Source organism: Gavialis gangeticus, unplaced genomic scaffold, assembly GCF_001723915.1.
Source record: "Gavialis gangeticus isolate Ggan-Ray unplaced genomic scaffold, GavGan_comp1, whole genome shotgun sequence".
NCBI lineage: Eukaryota > Metazoa > Chordata > Crocodylia > Gavialidae > Gavialis > Gavialis gangeticus.
In genome coordinates, this window is record NW_017729032.1 from 211,664,993 (window position 1) to 211,676,829 (window position 11,837).

The following is an 11,837-nucleotide window of genomic DNA, read 5'->3' on the forward strand; positions in this document are numbered from 1 at the left end:
CCCATGGCAGGGGGTCAGACTAGATGATCTGTCTAGGTCCCTTCCGACTCAGTGATTCTGTGATTCCAAGTTCATGCCATTATTAGGGATAATGCAAGAAACATGGCAAAGGTGCAAAACTCTGGTTTGCCAAGTTTACCTTGTGTAGCACATGCACTCCAGCTTCTTGTGAACCAATGAGTGCTATTAGAGTGCAACGTGTCTGATATATTGGGTATCGGACAAAAAATCATTGGGCACTCCAAACACTTGCCGTTGGGCTATTGTCATCTTCAAGGGGTGCAGACTGATCTTGGAATGCCTTCGAAGGCGCTACAGCAGGACGTACAGACATGGTGGAAGCTATTGCATGCTGCAAAGCCTTTTGGAGCAGAAATGTGTGTTTGGAGTGTATGACTATGAAAATGGTACAGTTCTCACTGTATGTCAGTTGGGACTGATGGAAAAAGTAGTGATAGTTCTAGCATCTTTTGAAGATCTAACTAATAAATTTAGTTCATCCTTAGCCTCTGCTTCAGATGTCATTCTATCAATTGTGGCTTTAAAAAGGCTTTTGAGCAAAACTACAGATTCAAAACATGGAATTAAAATTATGCAAGTTACTTTACTGGAAGCCATGGAAACAGGTTTTATTGGAATTGAATCAGAACCTTTCTACAGCATTGCAGTGCTGCTGGATCCAAGGTACCAAGACAGGCGCTTTACTTTTTGATAATAGCAAAAATCTGGTGGATACACAGATATTGGTGACACACCTGGAAAAAATGCAAGCCAACGGGAATGACAGAACAGACAGAACCCGCCACAAAGAAATCAAAGGAAGCAGATGACAGCACTACAAAACCAAGTTTCTTGTGTTCAGCCTGTGATGGGATATTGGAGGAAAGGTACCTCTGGGGTAGAAACGTCAGTATAATGCTTCAGAAACAAAGCTAGCAGAGTGAGCCCATGAAGTGCTGAAAAACTGAAATACTGGGAGAACAACAAAGATCAATTTCCTGTTTTCTGCAGCAGCGTTGGGTGTGTGGCTATTCAATACAGCTTCACATGTGGATGAGAAGAACCGATTGATGTGCAAAAAAAGCAGAAATACTGCTTTTTGTCAAGAAAAACCTTCCACTCACCCACTTGCTACGCTAAAGTTTAAGTAATTTATTATTATTATTATTATTATTATTATTATTATTATTATAGCTTCTACTACAGTGGTTCTCAGCCTTTGGTACCTTACGTACCCCTTGCTGATTGACATGGCAAAAGTGAAACCAGAAGTCCCATTGTGGCACTTTCAGTTTCACCGCTGCGAGCCAAGTCCCACTTTTTCCACTGCAGCCCAGAACAAAGCAGCCTGCATGGGGCTTCCCTCCCTATCCCCTGGCACACTGACGCTGGAGAGTGAAAGCCCCAGCGCGCCGGACACAGCGGGAGGGACCAGAACTTCCAGCCTAAGCAGGCAAAGACCAAAACGTAGCACCCGCATGCCCCCTGCCCGTGTCGTGTACCCCCAGAGGTATGCATACCGCTGGTTGAGAAATACTGTTACTACAAGCTGTACTTCAACTTTTTTTGTTTGTAGTTTTTACATCTTGGCCTGTATTTCTTGTGGGTCTATATTGAAGCCAAAATAATTATGATAGGCTGTTTTTTTCTGACTTCGGCATGATCTTTGTAAACCAAATTGAATATTGAGTTTTATAATGATTTTGCTGTCAAATGAATCGTTATGTAAATGTATAAAATTTATACTGCAAGCAACCGTTTTAGAAGTAAAGTTTTAAAGTTAATATATATTTGTTTTTATTTTGCTACAACGTGTTTCTAGAAACAGGAACACACACAATCCATCTGTGTGTGTGTGTGTGTGTGTGTGTGTGTTAAATGTAAAAGGTTTATTTATGTCAGTAGCTTAAAATGCCTTGCATTATTACTAAATATTGGTTATGGGATCAGTATCAGCTGATGTGGCTGGTTAATAATCAGCTATTGGGATCGGCCAAGAAAATCTTTACTGGAGCCAGCAACTGTATTACTGATATGTAGAAATTGGTCTACTGGGTGTCCAACACTTCTAGACCTTGAAACTTAGTTATTAGAACATGGAATTCAGAAAAGCAACAGGGTATTTTTTCCTGTATTAAAAATATGAAGAAGAGCAGAGTTCATCATTTGTAACTTCTGAAAATAGGATAGTAAATGAGTCACTCTTTAGATGTATTGTTAGAAATATCGCATTGAGTTACTGCCTAAAGTGGACATCGATCAAAATAAAGTGAATAGACCTAGCAATACAGGGGAAATTAATTTTTTTTTCCAATTTTGATTTTTGTTTGATCTGTAATCCAAATACTTTGATCTGGTGTATTTAAAATAACATTTGGCAGAAGTTTATCTTAAGTAGGGTTGGCAAGCTAGTCAATTGGCAATATTTGACTGGTGAAATGGCTGGCTTGCCAACCCTACTTAAGACAGGTAAACTTAAGTAGGGCTGGCAAACCAGTCATTGTTTTTTGCTTTGTTTTGTTTTTTCTTTGACTGGTCAAAGGCTATGGCAGTTTTCCCAAAAAACCTCTTTTTTGTAGTTTTACTGACAGAAATATGATTTTTGTAAAATTGTTTTTGATGCATTTCATGGAAAAATTATGCTTTTTTTGTGTATTATTTGGACCTATTTGCAATGTTTACAATTTTTGACCAATATTTGGCCAGGCAATTGACCAAACTTTGACTGCTCAAATACCCAACCCTAATCTTAAGTTCTGATCTGACCCCTATCACTCGAGTACAGTGGTTTTCAACTTTATTAGTCTCAAGGCACCCTAGGAAAATTCCAGCTGTTAGCTCTCACTTGTTTTTTGCTTCTGGAAAAAATAGAGCAATTCTTCTGTTGCAAAGAACTCAGAAAGCCTACAACAAGTCAGGGTGGTTTTGACACTGGATTCCTATTTGAAACCTCTTAGTACTTGTGAAGGCTAATATTGTGTAGCACCCTGAGAATTGCTGCTCTGGTATCTGAATCCTTCTGATCCATGTTATATTTATTCTCCCAATGAGGTAAGGACACTTTACTGTTATCTCTTAGAGAGAGAGAGAGGGAATGGGGGACACGGAGACAGTGTGAATTGCGCAAGGTGGTAAGGTAAGGAATCTGTTGGAGAGCAGGTTACTGAACCTGGGTGTTAAAGGCTAGGCTAGCACTATGTACAACTAAATGCTTCTTTATTTCTGTTGAGAGTTCAAACAACTCTAAAAAGGAAACAGCAATTTCTCCAACCTCTGAAGAGGGAGGGGAGGGAGACCTCTTATTCCAGTCACTGATCTCAACTGCACAACATCTCCCAAATGTTTACTTAGGTAAACATTTAGTTCCTGTCATCTTGGAATGTCACAAATGAAAGCTTAGACCTAATATGATTTTTTTCCCACGGATTTCCAAAAAGTATTCGCTAGTATGGATAAACAGTTGTGGCAGCAAATGAGGCTTATTGATTCTGAACAAAATTATTCAAATGATGAAGAATACAGAGCATAAAAAAAAAATATGCAGTAAACCAGGAGTTAGCAGATTGGTTTCATGGGGACGTTGGTGTTGGCAAGGCTGCATCTTGTCTTCAACTTTGTTTGGAGTACTTACTTGTTTGTACGTGGAGTAGTACTTCAGCTTGTTTTGAGTTTGGATTTTTTTTATTATTCAAGAGATTGTCAGAATGGAAACAGATGCTGCATAGAGGGAGCTTGTCCCAAAAGTAAACTAGTTGAAGATGCACACCAACAGATGGACAGTTTTGCATATTGTGTTAAACAAATAGGTTGCATTGGTCAAAACTGAAAGTCAAGAAAAAAGTTAACTTGATTTACTTGAAAGCTGAAGTTGTAATAAATAGATTTATCTTGGTGTTGTCCTTTAAAATACTGTTGCGAATATATAACTATTGGTTTACCTGTTTTGGGCTGTACAATAGGTGTATTGTACGGTCCAAAACAGATGAGCAAGTAGTTATATTTTGAAAAGTCAATACGGTTGGAAAGTCCAGAAGTAAGATCCATGAAAACAATGTCATAAGCATTGTCTCCTTTTGCAGAAGGGAGACCTGGAAAAAAAAAAAGCCCATGTCAGTAAAAATGAAAAAACTTCTAATCCAGATATCTGCATAGAATATTCTAAGTAAAATAGATGAAAAAAGTTAAAAGAGGTTCTTGAATGGGCTCAACTTCTAGTGGTACTAATCCAACAGGATGAAGAGATGGATGTTTCAGACCTCTGTTAAGGATGTCTGTTAATAGGCTATCTAAATAAAGATGAACTGTTCGGCACACTCCACAGCACAGGCTCATCTCCCAGTACAGTAATGGTTAAAACAGCATTATTACACCTAAACATAAGACTGAAAAGTAAACCCAGCATCGTGATGATTTGATTAATGTTTGACTTCTCAGACCATCAGACGTGTAAGGCAGAAGGATGATAATGATGATCCCTGCCAGCAAATGAGGTATGCTGAAGCCTTATTCCTCTATAAGGGAATTGCAGGCTCACACAAGACCGTTGTTTCTCCAGTAGTTAAAGACTCTCTATGCTGCAATGGGCTGCTTGAAGCCTGAAGACAAGAACTTCATTCCAGTGGGATACGAAATCTTCAGCATGCTACATGCAGGCTAAATTTAGCAGTGTTTAAGGAAGTTATAGCAGGCTTTTGGATAGGTAGTCCTGAATTCTGTGAAATGGCCCAATTGAAGTTCAGAATAGCCAATTGCTGCAGAACTCCCAAGACTAACCCAGAGGAAGACACTGGGAAAGTATTTCTGTTACAATGATGACAAATGCCTTATTGAAAGCTGTCATAGGAGGGGGCTGAGAATGGCCTGAAAGAGTGAAAGAAGCAGGACTTCCTCCTGAATTCCTAAATTAGTGGCCCCCAACTTTCTGTCCCTGGGGACTGGATGGAGGGGTGCAGGATCAGTCCAGGGGCCTGATCCTGTGCACCCAGAGCTGGCTGCATGACAGCACAATCTGGTGCAGTGGCCCCACTGTTTGGCCAGCAAGACTCCCCTCAGGTCTGGAAATCTGGAAGCAGGTGAGTAGCAATTAACACTGCCACCATTCCCTTGCTGCCAAATTTCTGGAACTGTAGGGAATCCTGATGGCCAGACATTATGGCCTGATCTGGCCCCCAGGCTGAGGCTGAACACTTATGCTAAATGCTTGCAGAGAGTATTGGAGAGGGGGGATCTAAGGCATGTCACTAAGACAACTCTTCAGGGTCTGCCAAGAATAGAGCTAATCAAAGTCTATGATAAACTTGGGCATCTGTACACATGCAACATTCTTTTGAATTGCAAGCAGTGGTCAACTACGGCCTCTGTGACTCTAACTGGCATTCAGGTGCCATCTTGGGTTTGGTGCAAGAACCTGCATACTCCCTAACAGTAGCTTATGGAAAATCAACTTGACTTTTTGGGGCCCAAAATCAAGAGCAGATCACTTCTGTCATTTCCCTTATAGGTGCTTTGTTTTCTTACTCTGCTTCTGTCCCCAGAGTATATGCTGGTGATGTTTGGTCTTCTGCAGTGCGAAGGGAAAACTTAAGTGCATTCGATTCCCCTTTAGTCTGGTGATAAATTTTTCTCCTGCATATTTGGACTATTCCATTGGGTCATAGTTTCAGGGGCAGCGATAATTAAAGTCACTGCATCTTATTTGTGGTTATCTGATACTTTTTTTTCAATGGTCTGCAGCTATTTTTTATTATTGATTTATTTGAGATGTTATAGCACCTAGAATCCCTGTTCAGGGTCCAAGACCCAACTGCAAGAGACACTAATCATGGAACAAGGTAGCCCATGCCCCAGAGAGCTCGGTCTCAAATTTGGTTTTGTGCTTCAAATCTGTTAAACATCAAAGGATTTAAGACACCTAAATTGTCTGTTGTTTCCCTACACAGAAAACAGTGGGTTAATAATTCCCATTCTCCAAAAAAGAAATGGGAGATTCTGGAAGCTATTTGAGACTTGAAGAAAACCAAGTGTGTTTTCTTGGAATACCAAGCTTCGGTATGGAACTGATGATCTGAATAATAAATTAAGAGTTTTCGATCTGGATTTTCATCTGCCTACACAACCCAATTACATCACAATTACTGCATTTGCCTGTTTTGGATTGTTATATCTGATGTAAGCGTTTCTGTTTGCCTTAGTTTGTACCAACAAGTATGGCTTCAGCAGCAGCATTAAGATGAGATTTTCTGTACATACTCTCTCAGTTGGTTTAATTGAAGTGGGATAAGGACAGTGGCTGGGGCTCTCATTTAACTGGGACATCTTCTGAAAAGCTACTTATGCTTAGCTGTACTAAATAGAAAAGATTTCTACATAATGGGGATTATTCTGCCTAATGAGGACATGTATTTATGTGGTTTAGGATTGGGTCTTCTGTTTTCTGTAATGTTTTATAGTCCTACCATACATGTGCACACTGGTTTTGGGTGTTTCACTGGTTTCTTCCATGTTACTACATACGCTGCACCCATGCCAAAAAAGTGGGGCAGAGCACGTGGCAGTAGTGTGCACTGTCCAAAACCAGAGCCTGGCTGACTGGAGCCATGCTCTAGCTGCCAGCCAGGCTGCCTGCTGCAGGAGCACCTCAGCTGTAGCTCCTAGAGGCCCTTAGGAACCCAGGTAAGGCTGCTGGGACAAGCACAGTTGCTAGCCCCAGCCTTCACTACTACACCCGAGTAACCTGCTACGTGCCAGAACATGTGTGGCGTGGGCATTCCCTGGGGACAAGTAGCAGCGGCACAAAGTGTAACAAGGTTTCTTTTGGCCCCATCCTTAAATTTGTCTAGGTCACTCTAAATCCTAGCCCTACTCTCCAGCATATCTATTAAACCCCCAGCTTGGTGTCATCCACAAACTTGCTTAGGGTGCACATCATCCCATATTCCAGGTAGTTAATGAAAATATTGAACAAAACCGACTCCACTTGATACTGGCTGCCAGCTAGACCTCAAGCAATTGATCACTACCTGTTGAGCCTGATGATCCAGCCAGCTTTCTATCCACTTGACAGTCCATTCATTCAACCCATACTTCTTCAGCTTGATTGCAAGAATGCTGTGGGAGATGGTATCAAAAGCCTTGCTAATGTCAAGGTATATCATATCCACTGCTTTCCCTGCATCCACAGAGCCAGTTGTCTCATCATAGGAGGCAATCCATGTTGGTCAGGCATGACTTGTCCTTGGTGACTTCAGGTGCTTGGAAATGGCTCCCTTGAGGACCTGCTCTATGATCTTTCCAAGGACTGAGGTGAAGCTGACTGGTCTGTAGTTCCCTGGAACTTCCTTCCCTTTCATAAAGATGGGCCCTATATTTACCCTTTTCCAGTTGTCTGGAACCTTCTCTGATCATGAATTTTCAAAGATAATGGCCAGCGGCTCTGCTGTCACATCTAGCCCCACGGACTTACACACGTCCAGCTTTTCTAAATAGTCCCTAACCTGTTCTTTCACTACTGAGGGCTGGTCAGCATCTCCCCAGACTGTGCTGCCAGGTACAGTAGTCTGGGAGCTGACCCTGCCTGTGAAGACCGAGGTGAAAAGGCATTGACTACTCCAGCTTTTTCCTTCTCATCTGTCATTAGGTGGCCTCCCCAATTCAGTAAGGGACACACACTTTTCCTGACCTTCCTGCTGTTACTGATATACTTGCAGAAACCATTTGTTACCCTTCGCATCCCTTGCTAGCTTCAACTCCAGTTGTGCTTTGCTTTCTGGTTTCATTCCTGCATGCCTGAGCAATACTCTTATACTCCTCCCAAGTCGTTTGTCTAAGCTTCAACTTCTTGTAAGCTTCCTTTTTGTTTAAGTTCACCAAAGAGTTCTCTGCTAAGCCAAGCTGGTCACCTGCCATATTTGCTATTCTTCCTGCACATTGGGATGGTTTGTTTGTGGTCCCTTAGTAAGGTTTTTTTTAAAATGCAACAAACTCCTGGACTCCTTTCCCCCTCAGGCTGGTTGCCGAAGGGATCCTGCCCATCCATTCCCTGAGGGAGTCTGAGTCTGCTTTTCTAAAGTTCAGGGTCCTTACTCTGCTGTTCTCCTTTCTTCCTTTTATCAGGATCCTGAACCTGATCTTGTTATCACTGCTGTCCAAGTTGCTATCCACTTATGCATCCCTCATCAGTACTTCCCTGCTTGTGAACAGTAGGTCAAAAAGAGCACAGCCCCTAGCTGGTCTTTCCAACACTTGCACCAGGAAGTTGTCTTCAGTGCTCTCCAAAAAACTTCCTAGTTTGCCTGTGCACTGCTGTATCGCCCTCCCAGCAGATGTCAAGGTAATTGAAGTCTTCCATGAGAAACAGGGCCTGTAGTCTGTTATGTCTGAGGAAAGCTTCATCTACCCCATCCTTCTGGCCTGGTGGTCTGTAGCAGGCGCCTTATTTATATACTTCACCCATCTTTTCCCCCAAAAAATTATTGATTGAAAATTGGGGTGTATGTCTTAATGAAACCTGGTTCTGGGCAGTTTGGTTAAAAGAAGAAATATTTTCTTTATTCTGCCTTATCTCCTCAAGGCTTATATATGAAGGGTATGATATATGGATAAATACAGTAATACTAAAAATAGTATCTTCTGTTACTCAGGAATTCATTATAGGGGTACCAGCTATCTATCAGATGCTCAAGTTAACCTAATTATATCCCTATTATTAAATCGAGGTGACCACCCTGGGCCCGTGCTCTTTGGGGGGCCCCACAGAGCTGGGCGGAGTGGCTGTGGCAACTGCACCGTCGACGCTGGTTTTGCATCCAGCCGCTCGCTACTAGTCACGCAACACAGTGGGGAAATTTGCCGTCATGGCTCCTTGTGCATCCAGTAGCACTGGAGAATCTAAACAGTCTCACAGTTTGATGACAGTTGCAAGTCTGTGCTGGGTACTAATATTGAATGTTAATACCTTGTTAACAAACTGCTGGGTTTAGGGGTTGAGGAGCAGCAGTCTGAATTTGCTGAGTTATTTTACAGTATAGACATTTTCTGTGTCTTGATTTCTCTCCATCTGTGATGATAGGATAATCTCTTAACTAATTCATGGTAAAGTCATTGGTTTGGAGAAATGCTTTTATTTTGACTTCCTTGTTCACGTACCAAATTCATAAACTATTAAAGATGTCCTGGAAAAATAATGTAATTTTTTCTTTGCTTTCTCAATAGTTATCACTGCATTAGCAGAACAAAATTGTTGTAAGTTCATGAAAAGTGTATGATTTCTTTTAAAATGACTACTTTTTAAAAAGTGGTACTTCTAATACTGAAATTATAGTATGAAGGTCATGCTGCTTCTTGTAGGTAAGTGATTTTAGGGATTAACTACTTGATGGTCACTGACTTAAATGTCATCACAAAAGTGTTAAGGCAATGTTTTTTGCTTTGAAAAGACCTAAGGGAAAATGCACATATTTTCTGTGCTTTCAATAGTGGTAGTACAGATTGTCTAATAAACAGACTTTCTTAGAAAATTATACATTATTTTAAAGGAACTTTTAAATCTTTATTTTGTAGAAACGGCCTCCGAGGACATTGGACAAAATACAGAAGTGCTCAGGAGCAGGACAAGTATGATTAATTACAAGAAACATACAGACATGGCTATTAAGACATGGAACACCAGAGCTGTTACTGGAAAAATTCCACGTAGAAGTGCTACTTTGGCTGCTAATAAAATTAAGAAAATGAGTGACACAAAGGAACAGCTCTCCAGCTCAGAAAGTGCATGCACTGGAAAGAAGAGCAGGAAACTGCTCCATTGCAATGCATTTGCACCTTCCAGGAAAAGACCCATGGACAGCTTTGAGATGGATACTAGTCTGAAGTCTGAAAGTGACAAAGAAGCAAAAGAGCAATATACCAACAGGAAAAAACGTTCTTGCCCTGATTTGGTTGCTACTGAAAGAAAATATATTAGTGATTCTGAAAGAGGAAAATCAGAGTCTGAGACAGATATGAAAGTGGCACAAAACAAAAGGCATAGTAAAGACTATAAGCAGTTATACCAAACTGCCTATGCTGAATCTCTTAATGTGAAGAATCCCACAGAAGAATTTTCAGAAGAGGTCTCCAAAAGCGTCAAGTCGGAGGATGAGGGCAGTTGGAAACCTTCCAGCCACTCGCTTTCAACAAACAAATGTGGGGTGAACAATTCTGAAGATGAAGCAGATTCTGAGTCAGGCAGCGCAATGACCAATCAAAAAGCTAGAACTACTCATGGAAGAGTAAAATCCTGTGGTGTAAAGGATACACTGGAAGTGGAAACAGGAGAGAGAGGGGATGGCAATACTGTGTTGCATAGCATGGAACCATGCAGGACTGCTAGAAGTTCAAAATCTGGACTTCATGCCAACTTCAATTGCTCTTCTCATTTAGAATCTGAAACCGATTCCAGTAACAGCAATTATAGTGCTGCCACAAAAACAAGAAAGAGAAAAAGAAAAGGAAAAACAAAAGTGATTAGAAGAGGTAGAATTTCAAATTCCAATGTGTCGAAGCCTTCCAGAAGGCCCCAACGAAGGAAACGTCTTAAACTTAATCAGGAAAATGACTCTGATGATTTGGACTATACCAAATATAAAAGAGCTAATCGACGTTCTAAAATAAGAACTAGAAATGGGGGTAGGAGGACTGTAAGGTATGATGATGGTGGTGATGACGATGATGACGATGACAGAGATCTAGACAACACAGCTTGTGGAACATAACCTTTAAAGGAAAAGCCAGCCTGCTTTTTTATGGTAATAACACTAGAATTCATGATGAATGCCGGCTCTTCTTCGTCCTACATTTCAGGGATTATATTTATATTTTTCTATGAAAAAGTTATGAATGTGATTTAAATCATGACTCTCCTTTTCATATTTTGACTTGCACTTGCCTGCCCTTGTAGCAGCATTTAGCACAGATGCCAAAATGTGCCTCATTATAGGGGCAAATGTTTTTCTTTACTGATATTTTATTACATATAGCAAGAGTTTAAAAAAAATGTTCAACACTGGGAAAACAGGTTAATAGCAGTATGTTGAGTATTATTGTTATGGGTGCTGCAATGAGATACTACCTAGGCTATATAATATTAATGCATTCAACTGCAAACACCTCTTAATGCTGTCTGAAATCTCACATGATGGTAACAGACTACAAATAATAGTGGTCATGCTATAGAAAGGTGGACGCTGACATAAAGAACATCAGATAAGAAATAAATGTTCACTACATAAATAATATAACAGCTTGTATTAGTGCAGATGTCAAAATGTTCTGTGCGACCACTATCAATTATACAGAACCAACTAGCAATGAACACAATGTTTGCCAATTAAAAAATGGTGCTGGGGAAGATAAGTTTTGCTGACAGGTAGTACTATCATCTTTAATGTGACTTCCATGCTGTAAATTTAAGACCATGATATGCAGGTAAAATCTTGGGTCTAAGCGTTTTTGTGTTTTCTTTATAAAATAGACAAAAAAGTAAAACCAAACTTGTGCTGTGTATTTTTTAATAGGTGAAAAGTTTAATTATATTAATTAAAATATTAATGAACCAGAGGTTTTTTCCTAGCTTTTGTTTACTCCTTTAATTTAAACTTGTACTGAAGCACCTTTAAGTTAACTGGTTAGACTTCTGGGACATGGATAAACCTTGCCTACCATGGATAATAGAGCCACCTACAGTGGTATGGAAGTGGTATTTTAATAACCCCTCAATTAGTTGAGGCAGAGTTTTGGTTTGTTTTAGTTTTTTTTGGAAGAGAGATTTTCATAATTCTGAGATTTAGAAAAACTTTTCT

General features: G+C 40.4%; 1 protein-coding gene across 1 annotated transcript in view; it reads left to right on the forward strand.

The window, feature by feature from the left end:
* Positions 1-11,595, forward strand: part of BRWD1 (bromodomain and WD repeat domain containing 1) — a gene marked incomplete at its 5' end in the record, with an annotated part of 100,072 nt that extends 88,477 nt beyond the window's left edge. The window contains one exon of the mRNA XM_019523887.1: positions 9,559-11,595. Coding sequence (XP_019379432.1) covers positions 9,559-10,751 — 1,193 coding nt within the window. The remainder of the gene's footprint in view (positions 1-9,558) is intronic.
* Positions 11,596-11,837: the final 242 nt, after the last annotated feature.